This window comes from Coccidioides immitis, assembly GCF_000149335.2.
Source record: "Coccidioides immitis RS genomic scaffold supercont3.2, whole genome shotgun sequence".
NCBI classification, from domain to species: Eukaryota; Fungi; Ascomycota; class Eurotiomycetes; order Onygenales; family Onygenaceae; genus Coccidioides; species Coccidioides immitis.
The window spans coordinates 2,987,022-3,005,426 of record NW_004504309.1 but is presented as its reverse complement, the minus strand read 5'-3'; the positions used below and the strand labels follow the sequence as shown (position 1 = coordinate 3,005,426).

The window sequence follows — 18,405 nt, the reverse complement described above, 5'->3', positions numbered from 1 at the left end:
TCACAGCTGTTCGAGCAAGAAAGTAGCTCCGGGTTTGAAACCTCTTTAAGCCGCGGGAATGATTGGTACATCATCCAAACCGACCTCCATCTCATTGCAAGATGCACATTAGGAACATACGGAGTACAGAACACCATCCTCAATACACTCACCCGTCATCAAGTGCCCAGCTCTCTCGGCGATTCTTGAGATTTCTTGGACATTGCACATGATTGGCGCTGCGGATGAGCATGAGCTGGGTCGAGAGGTTGGCTCGCTGACCAACTGGCCGACTAGGCCCAACTCTGATCTTTCCCTTGCCAATGTTATGGCCGCTTGGGTGGCTGGCGTAGTTTAGAAGTGCGATGATTTATGGACACGATGGGCCGGCGTTGATAGGTTCGTGTGTCCTTAACATTCTGCCTCAAGTCCTATCTCTCTCCAGAACCACCTGAGACGACAGTTTTTGGAGGAGTGCATCTCCAAGCAAAGCCGCTTGTTGCAAGATCCGAGTACCTCAATAGTTATCCGCTTAGTGCTTGATAAGGTAGCATTTCCGCGAATTCTATTCCCTGTCGCTGCGTTGATCTATCTGCTTTACCAGGTTGTCCATCCGGGTCGGCTTGCCATTGGAGACACGCCTTTTTGAAACTCCTACGAAGCTGCGCCGAGATAATTAATATGCTAGGCACTTCGTGTCAAAGCCCAGGCAAGCGTAACTACTTAACAACAACGGGAGCCCCAGGTTCTACACTAGTGGTACCTTGAAAGCCATTTTTGAGCTTTAAAATATGTGCTCCTCCTGAATATTACTTTGTACCAACCTGGGAAAAAACAAGGTCATATAAGTATGCGGCATTTCTATTCATTTGCAGCTATAACCGCAAAATTAATCGACATCAGCGTCGCTCAGAGTTCTTGCACGGCTACGCTAACCGCATCTTCTACCCCCGTTGCAGCCGATGGCTATAATGTGAATGTGGTGGCACAGGGTCTTCGACGGCCGAGGTCGCTCCAGTTCGACTCACAGGGTAACCTTCTCGTCGTCCAATCCTCCGCCGGAATTTTCAACTTTCGCTTGAGAGATAATGGTGGCACCTGCTTAGAGGTTGAAGACGAAGTCGATCTCATAGACCATCCGGTCAAATCCCGCTTGAATCATGGGATAGCTCTGTCTCCGGATGGAAAGAAACTGTATGCGTCGGACCGTGGCACGGTCTATGCTTGGGATTATGACGCGGAGGCCAGGAGAGTCACCTCAAGAAATCCAGAAGTGGTGGTAACAGGGTTGGAGAACCCAGGTCATTCAACACGTACACTGCATTATTCCCCCGGCTCGGGTGGATATCTTGTGGTTGTTAGGGGCAGCGCAGGCAACATTGACCTCGACTGCGGGGATATTTCCACAGGCCATTGCCAGATGAAGGCTTTTCAAATGGGAGAAATTCCTCAAGGTGGCTATAATTTCACAAGAGATGGAATCCGACTCGGCTGGGGAATGAGAAACTCCGTTGGTATTGCTGAACATCCAGGGACAAACGGCATCTGGACGGTTGAAAACACCATCGATAATATAGAACGTCACGGGATTGATATCCATCAAGACAACCCGGGAGAGGAATTAAATTTCCATGGAAGTATTAATTCAACTACCGGACTCAACTATGGCTATCCATACTGCAGTGCTGCCTGGGATGTCGACGCGATCCCGAACAACACCGACATTCAAGTTGGAACCGAATTCGCACTCGACGTTGAAAGCGATATGAAAACAGACGATTTTTGTGCTAGAGTAGAGGCACCGAGACTAACATTTGCTCCTCATACAGCTCCGTTGGATATCAAATTCAATGGAACAGATGAGGCGTTCGTTTCCTTTCATGGCAGCTGGTGAGTGACACTTTTTGATGTCATCCAGGCGGTACCTTTCCATTTCGACGGACTGACGCTCTCTAGGAATCGCGATGTACCAATTGGCTATAGGATAACGAGGATTCCTTTCCAAGACGGCGAGCCCATGGCTCCCAGAACGGATACGGAGGCTGCCATCAATGTAGTCACCAATTCCGATACCAGGAAATGTCCAGATGGTTGTTTCAGGCCAGTTGGGATGGCATTTGACGAAACAGGACGGCTCTTTTTCGTTTCTGACTCGACCGGAGAGATCTATGTAGTGGCAAAACAGCAAAGTACATCACCTCCAAGGGAAGACAAAGCTACCTCTGTGGAGGTCGGCATTTTGAGCGTGGCTTCCATTGCTCTAATGCTATGGTATGCGATGGGTGACTAGCGTCGCCATCTTGCGTGTGAGACATGGCTGGCTGGCTGGCTGACTGACTGTTTGCTACATGTGCCCGCTGACGACAACAAGGAATCATAGTTAATGAGATGAATGATGAAACGGAGGAAATTTAAACCTTCTTGGATGAAATTCGGATTTTCATATATAGCCAAGGGGGTAAACATGCAGATGAAACGATGTTCGAATGAGATTGAGACTTGGATGCCCTCCCCTCCCAGGTGCTGATCAATTATAATCAACGTAGTAGAGTCCTAGTCAACCTCTGGACGCTTGTGACTCGCATGTGAGAAGGAAAATATCTAGGAACAGTGTTTGCTGGAAAACAAACACGCAAGCCATTGAAAAGGGTCACCAGGGCATTGGCATCTGTATCTAAAGACTCCAGTTGAAGGTCGCGAAGCCGGCCGTAAGTCGGCCTCCCTTTTAACTCTCAACTTCAGGGCAACATCATGCACGTGTTGCCCAGTCCGCCCGTAGTCGCGGTTGGTGAGCGATCCCCATGGATTGCGTTTTTAGCGACTCCCTAAATTTGAATGATGGAGCCAGATAAGCTTCTGGGCTTCTCGGGGCAAGCCCACGAGGAGCAGCAGTCCGATCGAACACAGTGTCATTTCAAGGGCGCATCAACGCCTGTGGGCCTCGCGGGACCCGACAGGGCTGAATGAGTCCGTGCATTGATTAGTTAGTTATGTAGTATGCGAGGAAGAGGAAGAAATGAGCGCCTGTCTTGTAATTTTTGCAGTGTCCGGGGCTGAGTTTGGGCTGAAGCTCAATGACATCCGGTTATGCCATGAGTTAAAAGTCTACAAGAGCGGAACCTTCTTGCAGACGTCTTGTGATCAGTCGCGGCGCTTAAAAGTGCATAAATTTTGCTATTCTGCGCTTCCTCGCGCGCTCTGCTATCAGTGCCAGCAAGCTTCATTGGTCTTTCATCTTCAATTGTTCATCTCGGGCGGCCTAACTCTTGTGTACGTATATAGTCAATGCTATTGTCCGCTTCCAGTGTCTTGTCTCGCTTTTCGCGAACCAGTGGGTGGGAGAGAAATCAGTGAAAACCAACCTGAGTGGATCACGGTGGCAAAGAGTCCTTTTGATGTTACATTTCACAGTCTTCCGTCGGTGGAGTTTGACGGAGAAACCTTGAAAAGAACCGGATCTGACATCACTCCTTTTTCGGTTTTTTTTCTTTTTTCAACCAAGAGAATGGGCTATTACTACGTACATGGTAGCATCACTGGTCCAGCCCCCGGACCACAGTATTCTCTTCCCGACCAACAGGAGCCAAGGCCCCGCGCGCGTGTCTGTATCCGGTACCTTTTGCTTCTGTGATCTCGTTGGACCAGCACGATGGTTGATTACCAGTCGCCAGCCTTACAGGCCCCTCGTCGCAAGCCTCTGCCCACCGGGAACGCTGGTCTGCAGTTCCAAGTTTCAAACATCCAACACACTCTCTTTCCGCGTGAACACAGCTTGCCTGCAAACCAATATCAGTCTCACCCGGCATCTTCGTCGTCGTCGTCGTCGTTTCTCCCTACCCCCATGCACCCGCTCCGTCAGATGACCCCTGTCTACCCCCCACAACAACAACAGCACCAACAACAATACAATGTCCTTCTCCCATCACGCCGCCCCTCGAACGCAACAACGTCGACGTCGTCCACCGGCGGAAACCCGCATACCGGCCGCCATATGAGCGCTTCACAAAACAATGTCAGCCGCAGCCCTTCCTCTCGAACCACCCACCCGCAGGTCGGGTACGTTGCTTTGATGCGAAGACAGAAGGCGACCGTCTGGTGCGACCGTACGCAGGCCGAAGACCCTCGCGAGGCCCACCAGCGACGCGTTGCAAAGCAAAGAGCGATCCTGGAGGTTCAGGAAGGCGGTGGCTCCGGTCGAACAAATACACTGGCTAGCAGCGGCAAGATCAGACACAGTTCGGCGACGAAATCACTGCCGTTCAGTACAGGGACAATGGTGGGCACTGGCGTGCCATTGAGACTCAGTGCAAATGAAATTGGCAATGCGGACGATGACCTCGATAATCCGGATGGATCGGCTTACCATCGCCGTAACGGTAGCGGACGAAGTTCTGCCGCTAGCAATCGGATGACCGGCGGATATCGACCCAACCAACCTCGATTGAGCAGTGGCAGCGGCAGCGGCAGCGGCAGCACTCCCCCGAATGCCGAACCTCCCGAGCAACGCCTCGATATCCCGCACATCGTTGAAACCCCTGCTGCAGAGACCAAACCGGGATCACCAAAAGACAAGGATACCGGTGGCACCCAGGACTCTTCCACGTCGGACAACCGCCCATCAACCGCACAATCCACCGAAAGCCAGCGAGAAGAGGACTTCGGAATGATCACGGATCTAGCGGCCCCGAGCGGAGCAGCTGCAGCAGCCCGAAGACATAAGGCGGCTGAGGAATTGAGACGTAGAGGAAGTGTTGACGACCGCACTAGCACCATGAGTAGTGTTAGACTCTTCGTCGCTAATCCAGACCTCAGCGATTGAGCCCACCCTGGATGGAATGGAGGATCGTCGACAGGCTTCTTACAGGCGCAAGCGTCCCAGGCGGCCCTCTATTTGGCCATTGAAATCTGGCCATTCAACTACGTGTGTTCTTATTTCCACCTTCTATATGGACAGGGCGGGATTATTATCGGGTTCTCATTGTGAGCGGTGTTAATGGGAGTTTGATTTTTTTCTCATCTATTCGCATCCCTTCCATATAGAATCATTTTCGTGGTTCTTTTTCAGCTGCAGTTCTGCCTTTTCCCTAGCATCGGCTCTGTTTACTCCGCACTCATTCCAAGCATCTTGTTTCCCCTAGTCGGTTTTTGGCACAAAAGCATGGGAAGGCATGGTTAGTGGGATCACTTCAATGATGGTGCAAGTGTCACAGTTCCAGGGACACAGCCTGCAGTTATTATCTTTATAATTAATACCAATATTAGTTAATATAAGTTACAATCAGCAGGAATATTCTGCAGCCACTCTGCCACTCTTTGTACACCGAAGGTGCCAGGAGGGGAATTGACTTTCCATTCATAGGGGCGAAGTTGGCGGAGTCCGCCTGGGTTTAACCTAAAAGAATGGGCGACACGCGCCAAGAGCCACGCTCACGCGTCTCTCCAACCAAACCTTGTCATGGACGACCTGGCTCTCCACCGCTTCAACCGTCGCGCAGCAGCAGCAGCCCTCGCCTCCATTCCTTTCATTGCTGTGCTTGGTGACACTTTTCGTCCGTTGCAGGTGTATTTACAGTTTGTCTTTTTGGTTTGAAGGCACTACAGCTCCCAGTTGTGCCTAAGGTGGACCTGTCATGACCCCTCTGCCCACGACACGACCCATCGAATACCCGTTAACGACCCATTCCTAACGGCCCGGACTTCCTGATATGACACAAGACCTATTTATTTTGACGTTCTTTCTTTCGGTACATTACACTCTTTGGAATTCTTGCGTGTTAAAGTCGAGAAGCGGGAAGCAATATGGATGTCGCAGTTCAACAAGAGGTCCTAGAACAGACACATGGCGTTCACCCGGCGTCCCCAAAGAAAAGGCCATTTGATGAATTAAATGGAACGATCCTCGGATCCAATACCGAGTCACTTGCACCAAGCCCGGCTAGCATGTGTCAGACCCCAAAAGACCATGCAGACACCCGGCGGCAAAAGAGAGATCCTTCGCCATCCCCCTTGGAAAGCATGGCGTTAGCCCAACCGCATGCCACTGAAGCACAATCCATCTCTGCACCGGTACCCCTTACGGTGAATATTTCATCTGGCCCCTCGTGCAATATACTATCGGAACCTGCTCCCTCTCCTCCTTCTCAGCCATCTCTCGTCCCAAATAAAAAGCGACGATTGTCACCTGCAAGCAAAGAAGCCAAGGCACAAGAAAAGGCAAGAAAAGAAGAGGCTCGAAAATTATGGGAGGAGGAGAAGAAACGAAAAGAGGAAGAGAAAGAAGAAGAAAAACGAAAGCGGGAAGAATTGAAGAAGAAGAAAGAAGAAGAAAAGGAACAAGAGAGAAGAAGACGAGAAGACGAGAAGAGAAAAAAAGATGAGGAGAAGGAGACAGAAAGGCGAAAGCGGGAGGAAAAGAAAAAGCAAAAGGAAGAAGAGAAACTAGCCCGCGAAGAAGAAAAGAAAAAGAAGGAGAGGGTATGTAGCTATGACAATCACAATCATGTTGATATTTGGTGTCTTGTGTTCGAGTTCTTTACACTGACCTATTCTGCAGTCTCAAATGAGGTTGAATGCATTTTTTGTGAAACCTGTGGCGGCCACTACCAACAAAACATCGGCACCCGACACTTCGAATAAGAATAGCAGCAAAGAAGCTGCTCCAGCTGCCGGAAGTGAAGTCGATAATACGAAAGCGATCTCTGATTATGAGAATGAATTTCCTCCATTCTTCATCCATTCCCACATGCGGGTTGGCACCCCCCACCGTTTCGAACGAGACTCTGAGGCGCTGTTGCATGTCCGCGAGAAGCTAGATGTATATCTTAAAAATACCCACGATCCTTCGAATCTATCTCTAAGGCCATCCGAGCTCTTTAAGATGATTCCATATAAACGTCGCTTTGGCAAAATGGAAAGTCCCACTGTGAAGGAAATCGTCTCATCTATGAATGACTCCAATGATAGCAAAGGTGCTGTTATAGATCTTACGGCAGAAAAGGATGCTGGGACGGATGAATCGGCCCAAAGCATGCTCAAGAAGATCCCGATGAAGTTACTACACTTTAAAGAAGATGTGAGGCCGCCCTACCAGGGTACTTTTACGAAACGACTACCCGATAAGAGTGCTTTCAAACTTTGTCGAAATCCCTTTTCTAGGGCTATTCCAGATTTTAACTATGATTATGATTCCGAAGCAGAATGGGAGGAACCGGAGGAAGGCGAAGACCTTGACTCGGAAGGCGAGGAAGATGTTAGTGACGACGATGATGAGGATATGGATGACTTTTTGGACGACGGAGACGACGAGCTTAGCAAAAGGAAAATGATCGTGGGTGACTTGGAACCTGTTTGCACCGGAATCTGCTGGGCGGATGGCAATAAGGCGAACGAATATATGAATTCCTTTCGGATGGAGGTTTTATCGGGTATGTCAAGCCCCGGTGGATGTTGAATGAGTTGCTCACAATGCCTCTTAGAAACAGGTAGCCTGCCGATAGATCCTTTCTCTGATGCATATTGGAAGAAGCCGACATCGGCCCCTCAAAGCAACCTACGACCCGTGCTAAACGCGTCTACTCCTGGAAAAGCACCCGATTCCTCCAAACAAACATCAATGCAATCCAATAACGCATTTTTGACACCTGCGCTCAACCCTAGGCCTACTTCAGCTTTACCAGGAATGAATACCACTTCCAACGGCCCTGGAGCCGGGCTAAAACTAAAAGCTCACTTCCCGTCGGAACTCATTTCCGAGTTCAAACAGGCTGTTTCCGGCAGCGACCTAACGAAGGCAGGATTAATCGAAATTTTGAAGAAACGGTACGTACATTGTCCCAACTCTCACCCGAATTTATAGGACTAATTGATTCTCAGATTCCCCAAGGTGTCGAAAGAAGTTATTAGGGACACTCTCACAACCGTCGCCGTACGCCAGGGAAAGAAAGAAGCCGATAAAAGATGGATGTTGATATGAAAGCACCAGCTCTTCAATCCTTTTCCTACATCCGGCCGATCCAATCAGCCCCGCCTCTACGACAAAATGAAAGGCAAGGGGGGAAAAAAAGGGGCGGGGGGAGAGACAGAAGAAAAGGCGGTAGTTCCGGCTTGGGGAACAGAGTGTCACCTACCTGCGACGACAGAATGACGCCGCGCTTCACCCTTGATGGATTAGATGTTTCCTAGAGCGGGATCGACAAGGTTATTCGCTACTCTCACATGCGACCGTTGTAAAGGTCCAGGAGAAACCGTCTTGGTCACGACTTGAGATGTACTAGATATAATTTATGTCAGATTATTGGCATTTTGTCAGTCCAAATATGTCAGTCAGCCGTATCCGGCTTCATGCATTTAACTACCAACTAAAGACTCAATGTCAGAATTAAAGTGTTTAATAGACGTCAATATATATATTTTATTGGGAGCTTTTAGTTTCGCTTCAATGCTCCGAGTTGGAGTTGGTTATCTATCAAGCATTCTTCATAGGGGCACGTGCGTGAATCGATCGCTAGTCTCCATTGACTTCTGCAACTACAGTTTCAATGAAATAATCCATGCTTGCAATGGTAAAAGTATGCTCTCCATACCCATAACAGTCCGGACCGCAATTGGGACTCCACATCTTTGTGCGAATGAAAGGGTACCGTGCCAACTAGCATGATTATCAGGGGCCGATTGGCACGAGGGAGAAATAATTCTGAGAGTCGGGGGTCAGAAAATCCACTTACGCTCTCGCTCAAGCCGTGCAACCGATATGAAGCGTATTTTGAAGGATTGGTGTCCGCTAGAATATAAGATTCCTGGCCGCGAAAACCAAAGAGCGCTTGTTGCTCTCGAATATACTTTTGAAGACAGACCTGCGGAGGGTCTGGCTCCCAGTCCAATCGCATCGTATCACAAGCTCCAGTAGGGATATTACGGATCATTAGTAACAGGGAATCTTGACCCATCGGTCGTGCACTTCCATGAATTTTCCAGGATCTCAGCAGCGTCATCACGTGCTGCAACAATGTCGGTGTTTCCGCTTGTTCGAATAAAATGCCAGGTATTCAGTCGATGAGAGCTGGAATGGTTCGGAAGGTCGACGCTCGGCAGCAGGTATGTGAAATGGCCAAGCACGTCTGTGAGACGCATCACAAAATCCGTAGAGTTTTTGTCCACGTTTTGTTGGCTGTATATCTGAAGGCGACTCAAGGAAGGGGAGAGCTTTCCACCTGAGATTGCGTGTCTTAGAAAAAGAACGAGTTCATTGTGCAGAGACCCGTTATGATACGCCTGAGGGCATGCCTTCATAGAGGATGTTGCTCCAACTCAAATATTCGGAATTGATCACGAGGCAACGGAGGTTTGGGCATGCAGGTAAACCGAGGGTGAGGTTGCCCGCGTCAAAGATGTCAATGAAATTTGAGCAGAGCCTCCCTAACCGCAAGCGGACATGCCGAAGATGAGGCATCACTCTGGCAATATGTCCGCATAAATGCCCACCGTCTTGATACATTTCAATGCCCCCAGTATCGAGCTCGAGGTTAGTACAGGTCGGAGGGATAGCGTCTAAAAGGCGGACAAGGGCGTGGTAACTGAATGCGGCATCAATATCGGCGTATTCATAGCTATAGAACTCAGCCGTAACCTCGCGAGTGTCTATGTGCAGTGAAAAGGAAGCCAGGTCCTTGACGTCACGGGCAATGATTTCTGCCAATTTCGCGAGAATAGAGGTGAATCTCAACATTATACCGGACGAGGATCCCACAACGCGTGGATCCCGGGCCACCAGGCGCAGAGTTAATGATTTTATGGGCAAGGGAACTGGGATCCTCCGCCGAAACATACACACCACGAAGGGAGAAAGAGACGCATTGGTCAACACCAGACAGTTGTACAGGAGACCCCGGGTTACAGAGTAATAGGGGGGAACATACGCTAAGGCACGGCAGAAATTCTGCAGGAGTAGTTATCTCACAGAGTGCGGTGAATATCTTTTTGCAAAGTACTGCATCTGTAGCTACTCTCGACATTGGATCTGAAGGTAGCCATAGCAATCCGACTTCCATAGCTGCCAGGACGTAATCTTAGTACGAAAGGGGGATCAACTAGTTGAGTTGAATAGAGGAAAGACCTTGATTGGGAGCGGGAAGAGAATTTGCTTTGGATTGTTATGTATACACGAAGTATGTGTAAACAGGGGAATGATGGGAGAATGACGGGAAGACGCCATGTTGCTGTGTCTCGAATGAACAACCATAAACAGGAACAGAAGCAGTTGCAAGAGCTGTTTGGAAAGAACAGGTGAATCACGCCGAAGGAACAGTTTGATCCCGCTAGACAAGCTATTGAGACAGACAGAGAGAGATGGAGAGTATCACGACTTTGCTTGCTGGTATCAAAATATGCTAACAAAGGATAATGAAGCCATTATCATTCTAGCCGTTATACTCCGTACATACATACTTCCCATCTTACCAAACAATATCCTGAACGAGAACATCAGGAAATGGGCAGACCCTCTGCTGCGGAACGGGGATGCTGAATGCTTCGGCTGAGGATGATTTGTTGGTAAATAATTAAAAGAAAAGAAAATTGAAAAAAAAAAAAAAAAAAAAAAAAATGAAAAAAAGAACAAAAGAAAGAAAAAGAAAAAACAACGCTTGAGAGGAATGAGCGCCGCGATGCCCCTGTGTCCAACTTTTGCTCGCGCTAGTACGGAGTACGATGGTTGTCCTTCGAGACGAGCCAGGGAGACAGGCTGGCGGATGGATGGTCGCCATCTCTCCGGCCCCAGCCCACTCCTTCGCCAGCCTTGGCCGGGTTTGACTTGGGGTTCGCTGGCGTGGCACTAAAACCGAATCCCGACCAATCTTGGTTCGCCAAATTTGTCGCCAGCGACAGCTGGATATGCATGCAGTGCCAACTCATCACCGAGACCTTGTCGCTTTGCTCATCGATCATTTGACAAATACGACCTGTGGATTCCATGAGTTATGAGTTTGACCTCGAGGGAAAATTCTTAATTTCTTCTCATTGCATTCGCCCAACGACGTGGCAGGACTTATTGGCGACCACATTCCACGATCCGCCTAGCGATCTGCACGACGACACAAAGGGACTCTGATGTTTGAGATCTCACGGTTGAGGAGACTGGATTTGACAAAATCGTTTCCGGAGTCTCCAGGGCAGCCGTATGGATGGGGAGGGTGGAAATTATTTATGATCGTACTGCGTATGTATGTATGTTTGAATGTTCCCACAAGGCACCTCATGTATGTATGTATGTTATGACCGGCATCATCCCAAACGCTGGGCAGGGACGCTTGCATTGGCGTGCACGGCGGGACTCAACGTGCAAATCCGCTACTATGTCGCGGGTCTGGCAGTCTTGTCAAGCAATTGAGAGGATGATCCGGCGGTGAAAAAGGGCCCTTGCGCTTAATAATAGCAGTGCATGAGACGGGCATCTCCAGCCGCGGGATATGTGAAAGGTCCTCTTTGAACCTCTCGCGGGACAGGTACCACCGTCCCAGGAGTAACCTCGTCCTCTTGATGGGGTTCAAGTTAGGCGCTGAATAGTTTTTGCGAAAACGTGGCCAACCCAGAATAAACTCCTCAACTCCACACAAGAACTGTGGACATCTCGATGATGTCTGTCCAGTGTCTCGGCCGCTGCCCTGACTTGGGTCCTAGTTCCTTTGTATCCTCGTGATGTATCCTGCAGTGAGGTGGTTCCTCAGGAATCGTCTGAAGAAATCCCCACGTCGGGACCCTGTCTAACACGAGAGCCATGATCAATAATGACGACCTTGATTGTTCACCTGCTCAGAGAGGGTCGCAGTGCACCGCCAGCCTGTGGGGCCCTCGAAGGGGGAGCGTTGTAACTAAAGTAGCTCGACTTGATATTGCGACTGTGTCCGGTGTTTGGACTAACGAGCACTTGCACGGGTCTGCCGTCTGGCAGGAAGCGGAGCGGTACGGAAGAATTCTGTAGAGAGAGAAGAGAGAGAATGTGTGTGCGAGAGACTTTCAGGCCATTGTTTGCCAACTCTTAACAGTGACCTCACCACGACACCGGGCAAAAATACTTCGTTGTATTACCCTGATGACATGGCTCTGATTTGGTGATGGTGGACTCCTGTCACTAGTCGTCGCGCCCTCTGCGTATCAGAAGCCTCGCCCTCCATCTTGGACAACTCACCCCTCTCCCTCCCCGTTTTCCCTCCAGAACGCCACAATCCTCTTTTTCTTCCTCTTCTGCCCTCCCCGTTCTCTCTCCGTCTCGCCGCTGCTCTGCTTTTGTCTCTCTCTCGCCTTCTGGCTCACACGCGACCGCTTTTGACCGTGTTTTCCAGCGAATTCCGCTATCATCCCCCCTCCCTCCGGTCCCGCCCTCTCCCTACCATACTAAACCTATCTACTCCGTAGACCCCCGTACCAACCGGACTCGTTTCCCGTCCTATCCTCCAAGCTGGCTTCTTCCCCTCTGCATCGCCATTCCGCTGATCTCCCCCGACTCTGTCCCATCTCCTGAACGCCTGGAGTCATGCTTTAGGCCGACGCCTGTCCCCGCCCGTCTGCTCAGGCATCTTAAGTTCTCGAGACAGCCCCGTCTCGAGACCGATGCCCCTGGTTTGCCCATGGGAAGATGATCAGTATCCAACATGCCTGTCTTCCATCGGTTCTGGCATACGCGGCTGCTACAAGTACGTGCAGCGCATTTCATACTTTCCTTACCTCCCTGCGCCGACACTTACGTTTTGTTGGGAGGTTCTCTTCTTTTTTTATTCTTTATTGAAAAAAAGGAAAAGCAAAGGGGACCAACACTATGTGTTGTCGTACCTTAGATTAGCATGTCGCGACGTGCTTCTCTATGCTATTTTCACCGAAATTCGGACTGACTATGATGGATTCAATAGCATTACCACCTTCGCCTACTGATTCTCCGCCCCGATGCGACACCCCAACGTCGCAAGTCATTAATTTTAACCTACCAACTCTCCCTCTAAAAGGTAGTTCGACTCCCGTAAATGGCGCTGGTAAGGAGTCGGGAGAGGATATCCACGCTCCCGCACTGGAATCTTCAGATCGCTCCCCAAACCGTCTGCCGGAACCAGAGCTGGAACCACGGAATAATGAACCGTCGACAGAGGACGAGACGGTTCCGGAGACTGTTCTGTTAGAGCCACAGGTTGAGAAGAAACCAGTGATGGAGAAAGTCCACAAAGTGTCGTTTGCCCAGTTTGCCAGCCAAATTCAGCTTCAAAGGCACCAAAGGATCCAGAAGCGGAATGTTTTACGACGCCTATGGAATCTCCGGGTTTGCATTGCACTTTCTAGCCGACTGCTTCGGGTTGCGTCTACTGTGCAAAAAGGTTTGGTCGAGAATTTTAAGCATGGCGACAAGGCTGGTTTCATCTCCGTCTACAATAGCATCTTTGAAATTCGTGATCTTTGGGAATCCTTTTCGAAGCATCATGTCCTGGGTCACGACGAACCATCTGAAAATTATGCGGACCGGCCGGGCATTCACCCTTGTAGTTTTACCCAACGCCTAACCCCAAGGTCACGGGAAGATCTCGTCGAAATACTTACCCGCGTGAGGACCGATTCGGACTTTTTGTTTCAATGTTTAGTTAGCTTGTCTCCAGCTCAACTTTCAGCTCTCATTTCTACTGCTCATACATTGGACGCTGGTGAGGCCTCCTCTCCTCTTGGCTCTCGTAACAAGCCGCCGTCGCTCTTCTCGAAGCGGGCAAATTCTCATTCCAATGCCATCAAGGAACATGCTTTTGCGTTTGAGCGTACCGATCCTATCTCAGCTTTGTTATTCAACGTCTTTGCAGCTCCCTTGGTGTCGAATTCGCCAGAGTCCTACCTTCGCCTGAACGTTTGGTCCTCGACTTGTGCTAAATTAATATCTCATGGCGGAAGCGGCTATTACTCCTTTGTTGGTCAAATTTTGTCCATCTGGTCTGGTGCTACGGAATGGAAAGCAAAACCAAAGCTTGAGATCTACTTGATGGATGTTCTCCAGAAAGGTGCCTTCTTGCTTGAATACCCGGATAACCGTAGATTGGGTCTGGATACCGACGGCTTTGATCCCTTGAGGACTGATGTTGCTGAACAGTTTTTCCAAGCTGCCGTCCATGACTTGTTTGCAGTCCTTGATGATTCTGATGCTGGCCTTCCAGCAGGCGCGATTGAACTTGGAAATGCTATCCTCGGAAAGCTCGGTACAGCTGAATTCCGGAAAAGATTTTTGGATTTTATATTTTTCCAGTGGTTCTTCCGCAAGCATTTGCCCAGTGCGTTGTCCTATTTGGAGGTTAGTGATTCAGATCAATTCCTTTAGATCTGTTATATTCTATTTGCTGAATTTGATCCGCCAGGCACACGGGCTCATGCTCGATTTCCATATTACGAAAGATGCGCGAGAACGACTCCTGGGGCAGATTTCGCACCGAGCCCAGTTCTATGTGTCCCGGATCCTTCAAACACCGTATGTGCACTGTCAGGTCTGTGGGCGTAAACTTATCTAATTGATTGTATTAGGTCGCAATATACTCTCGTGCCCCCTAGAATTAGACACCATATAGAGAAAATGCTCTCACATTTTAACCCTTCGCTTCCCAAACATGCGACATCTCAAACGACCCTTTCTGATTACGCCTCGGCTGGCGACGTATCCGAAAATTTCCTTTTCCTATCTCCGACTGATATTACTACGATACTAGATGTCATTTTTCCCAAAGCAGGGTCGTTGAACTCAGCCGAGCCTACTCAAAACTTCCCGAATTCGCTATCCCCCACCTTTTGTTCCGGCCCCAATGACGGACGGACATTCGAACCAAGTCTTTTCCAAGGAAGAATGAATTCCTTTTCAAGTCGGTCTTTCAGCGCCAAAACTGTGTTCACCACCGAAATAAGTTCTCAGGATTCGCCAAAGTCTTATTATGTTTCGCCGAGCAGGACTGCTAGTCCCGTTTCGCCACAAGAATCATTCTCCCGCAATGCGGATCGCATTCGCTACGAGCTTTCCGAAATAAATGAATCCGAGGATCGTCATTCGTTGGGCGCCCCAACGAGTGAAGATTGGGCGATCATCGCCATCTCGACTGATGGACATCGGCTTTCTTTACAGTTGGACGAAGAAAACTCCGTGTCTCTGGAAGCCACGCCTAATAATCTGGCTGGTTTGTCAATGGAAGATCAAAACGCGCTGGAGAATGCTATTTTCAGGCTCACGGATGAATTTGATCCTTTGTCAAACGTGGCCAGCACGGAAAATGGATCGAATACACCTGACTGTGCCGAAAGTGAATCTTCCCTAAGGCGTGGATTTATAAATGCTATGATCCGCTGTCAGCGTCAGTCGGATTTTCCTACTTCCCACTACTGGTGGAATGCAGCGCGTTTACTACGAATTGTCGCCAAGGGACGTCCCACATCTGCCACGGACGATAAGGTACTTAACCCGCTATATTGGGCAGCGAAGCACTCTGCAGATTTTGATTTCTCGATTGTCAACCAGTGCTCGCCAAAGACTATTGGACTAAAACATACTCTGAACCATTTTCAGAGTCAAGTCAAGTCAGCCATGGGAAGTTTGGCGAAGTTAAGAAATAAAATGTGGTATATGACTGATGTCAAAAACTCTCTGCGGTATGAAGATGCAAGGAATGTAGCTCTCGCTTTGAAGTCGATGGCGGGTTTCCAAGCTTTATCAGCCGCTCCTGAACCCAAGTCGAAATTTGGGTCCCGGTCGCTTGGTGGTTCTTTTCTTCAAAAACCGGAAATTCAAGTTATGAACGTGATGAAAGCTCCGGCTAGCCAGGGAGGACCTACTAAACTATCAGACGAGCAAGTTGATATCACGAGAAAATGGCTTCACCGTTCTGGAATCGATAATTTTTGTCGGGGAGAGGAGAGAATACATCGATTTTCTTACGAGGTCAAGACAAGCGTCAGCAAGCTCGTTGGAGAATCGATGTACGATAGTCCGGTTCTCTGGTCGAGTGAGCTCTTTCAAAAGGAGCGATCGATGTTCGAAGCAGCTGGCGCGCGTCCTCTTACGGGCCTCAGCACGGGAACAAGCATTCGCCCATCAAGCATTACGAGTGAGGAGAGTCTATATCCTTACCCATCCCAGTCCCTTGGTGGTCGAAACTTAGACTCTCTTTTCCGTGCACCTAATGATGTTCCGTCGCTCGTGCGGAAGTCTTCTTTCCAAAGCATCGGGTCTGACAGATGGAAGACGAAGGATGGTGGCGCGGACACATCATCTATTGGTGACTCGCCTGGTCGGGCAGCCTCGACTGTTGGATCTTACCAGCCATTCTGGTCCCCGATTCACACCCAGGCCCAGTCTACTACGAGCATATCTAGCTTCCAATCCCGCCCGGCGTCAATGGTCAGTGATGTTTTAACAACGCGAAGACTTGAACGCACCCCCCCAGGGAAAGCTGCTTTCTTGGATGAGTTGAGGCAGACCTTGACCAGTCTGCTATTAAGCGACCTTGGTTCTCCTGTCTGGAGTTGTGGAAGCGAGACCGATGCATGGTTTTCAGATTATCTGAACCAGGCCCGAATTCGGGACCAGATGGCCAAGAATGAAAGACTCGACCGGTTCCTGGCTGACCTTTCTGCGCCTCTAAGCATTCGACCCGAGGATGACCCGATTTGTCGATCTGGAAAAAGTCTGCGGCGGAGTCTATCTGCAGTTTCTCTGTTATCTAGATCCAAAGTAGCGAATCTTGCAACGGGGTCGGAAGCTGCAGGCAATGCGGAAAGGGAGACAGAGGATAACTTCGCTTTCGGATACAACGAGGCATTCCGGCGGTTGATGGATCAATTCTCGCGGCACGCAAACCCCTTCACAAAACTAAGAGCTTTGAATGATCTTCGTCGTCTTGTAATCGCATCTTTGACAATCGGCAATGGAAGCGTCGAGCTTGTCAATAATCAGTTTGCTGCCCTACCTAGGATTTATCGAAGGCAAGGACGTGGTCACAGGAATAGTGTATCGGAAGGCTCGAAGCCACTCAATGTAGCCGATGACCAGACTCCGACCCCGTCCTCGCCTGTTCCAGCTACGAATGAGATCTCGAGTGGATCTTCGGCAAACAGTCTACCGAGTGATAACCAAATCATTCGCGCATTACGAGAGCTCATCCAGAAGTTCCAGCCGAAAACATTATTTCGAGATTTGCAATTCATTGCTGCTTTCGTTCCTTCGGAGGTATTGAACAAGGCTGACGCAGGAACTGCATTTTTGCAATTCGGTTTGGCTGCGTTCGAATTGAAGGATGATGTGTGCCATAGCATGGTTCAGATTGCAGACAACATTGTCTCTCAAGAGCTAAGCAAACGACAACGTCAATCACCCTTCTCTCCAAGAATTGGCAACGGCATCGAAGATGCGGCTAGAATGTGGATTATTACAGCACAGGAAGGCAATGCTGTGGCACAACGAGAGCTAGCCATCCTGTACCTCACTCACCCAGAAATATTGCCGCGGGTCACATTTCCCCTCACGATGCCACGTGAGACTTTCAACCGTGACATGATGTATCGGCGAGACTTGGAATTGAAATCTGACCCACAGAGCCTGTGTCTTGCGCTGCACTGGATGCAGCTGTCTGCCGCTGGCGGTGACGAGCTAGCGCAAAATAGACTGCGAGAACGAGAAGAATTCGAATCACTTGCGTAATGAAGGATTCAATCAAAGAACCCCACGATGTATGCCTCCTTTGTTTCGTGCCATATCTTTTGTGTCTTTTGGATTTGGTTGGACTCTGCCATGCTATTCGGTGATCGGCGCCAGGTTTACCGCTTCATCTTTACTTCTTGTGTTGAATACCCTGTTTATCTGATTTTGAGATTTTGTCAAGGATCTCTTTATACCCCGTTGCACTTGAACTTGAGTCCCTTTCTGTCCCTGAGATTATATTTCTGTGGTATAAATGTCCTTTAGCAATGGGTGGTTGTCTGCGTTTCCATCTTGCAACATTTTTTATGCATGACTGTTGTGTCATCTATCATTTTACTGAAGAGAAAAATAAAAAAGCAACGAAATCATTTTGTTGGATCCGAGCACGATTATGGGAGTTTCATTGATATCTGTTTGGGTATCTGGTTTCTTTTGTTTTCAATTCCCCTGTTCAAGTTATGGCACTTTTCATACATGTCTGACACCGAATTTGACTCCAGTGCTTCTGGAGATGTCTCGATAGCTTTACATTCTTTTTATTTCTTCTACGGCATGATATTACGGGGTCCTTTTTGGTTCTATCGTTCAAGTCTAAAGCCGAACCCAGTGTCTTTTTATGGAATCGCTTTTTTACAGTGGGAGGATGACAGTCACTAAATGGGGGTTTAGGACAGACAAAAAATACTTTGAAATAGGAAATCAAGTCTTGACTATAGCTTCTACCGTATATTTCC

General features: G+C 49.0%; 7 protein-coding genes across 7 annotated transcripts; 4 read left to right on the top strand and 3 right to left on the bottom strand.

Moving 5' to 3' along the window:
* Positions 1-120: 120 nt before the first annotated feature.
* Positions 121-2,487, top strand: CIMG_06589 (uncharacterized protein). The gene is made up of 3 exons (XM_001242692.2): positions 121-378; positions 425-1,869; positions 1,936-2,487. The coding sequence occupies exons 2-3, from the start codon at positions 830-832 to the stop codon at positions 2,267-2,269; spliced, it is 1,374 nt and encodes a 457-aa protein (XP_001242693.2). The 5' UTR covers positions 121-378; positions 425-829; the 3' UTR covers positions 2,270-2,487.
* A 986-nt stretch (positions 2,488-3,473) lies between these two features.
* On the top strand, positions 3,474-5,281 carry CIMG_06588 (uncharacterized protein). Its single transcript, XM_001242691.2, has one exon. It carries the CDS (start codon positions 3,629-3,631, stop codon positions 4,796-4,798), a length of 1,170 nt encoding a protein of 389 aa, XP_001242692.1. The 5' UTR covers positions 3,474-3,628; the 3' UTR covers positions 4,799-5,281.
* Positions 5,282-5,470: 189 nt separating this feature from the next.
* Positions 5,471-7,951, top strand: CIMG_06587 (chromatin assembly factor 1 subunit A; the record flags this gene model as incomplete). The annotated part of the gene is made up of 4 exons (XM_001242690.2): positions 5,471-6,453; positions 6,533-7,403; positions 7,455-7,797; positions 7,852-7,951. Exons 1-4 carry the CDS (start codon positions 5,779-5,781, stop codon positions 7,949-7,951), a joined length of 1,989 nt encoding a protein of 662 aa, XP_001242691.2. The 5' UTR covers positions 5,471-5,778.
* A 531-nt stretch (positions 7,952-8,482) lies between these two features.
* Positions 8,483-8,969, bottom strand: CIMG_11778 (uncharacterized protein; the record flags this gene model as incomplete). The annotated part of the gene is made up of 2 exons (XM_012358692.1): positions 8,483-8,626; positions 8,703-8,969. 2 exons carry the CDS (start codon positions 8,967-8,969, stop codon positions 8,483-8,485), a joined length of 411 nt encoding a protein of 136 aa, XP_012214115.1.
* Positions 8,970-9,238: 269 nt separating this feature from the next.
* CIMG_13068 (uncharacterized protein) lies at positions 9,239-10,025 on the bottom strand (the record flags this gene model as incomplete). The annotated part of the gene is made up of 2 exons (XM_001242689.2): positions 9,239-9,894; positions 9,935-10,025. The coding sequence occupies 2 exons, from the start codon at positions 10,023-10,025 to the stop codon at positions 9,239-9,241; spliced, it is 747 nt and encodes a 248-aa protein (XP_001242690.2).
* Positions 10,026-10,668: 643 nt separating this feature from the next.
* Positions 10,669-11,288, bottom strand: CIMG_06585 (uncharacterized protein; the record flags this gene model as incomplete). Its single annotated transcript, XM_001242688.1, has 2 exons — positions 10,669-10,934; positions 11,099-11,288. 2 exons carry the CDS (start codon positions 11,286-11,288, stop codon positions 10,669-10,671), a joined length of 456 nt encoding a protein of 151 aa, XP_001242689.1.
* A 1,279-nt stretch (positions 11,289-12,567) lies between these two features.
* Positions 12,568-18,393, top strand: CIMG_06584 (uncharacterized protein). Its single transcript, XM_001242687.2, has 4 exons — positions 12,568-12,665; positions 12,879-14,287; positions 14,352-14,461; positions 14,515-18,393. The coding sequence occupies exons 1-4, from the start codon at positions 12,608-12,610 to the stop codon at positions 17,669-17,671; spliced, it is 4,734 nt and encodes a 1,577-aa protein (XP_001242688.1). The 5' UTR covers positions 12,568-12,607; the 3' UTR covers positions 17,672-18,393.
* Positions 18,394-18,405: the final 12 nt, after the last annotated feature.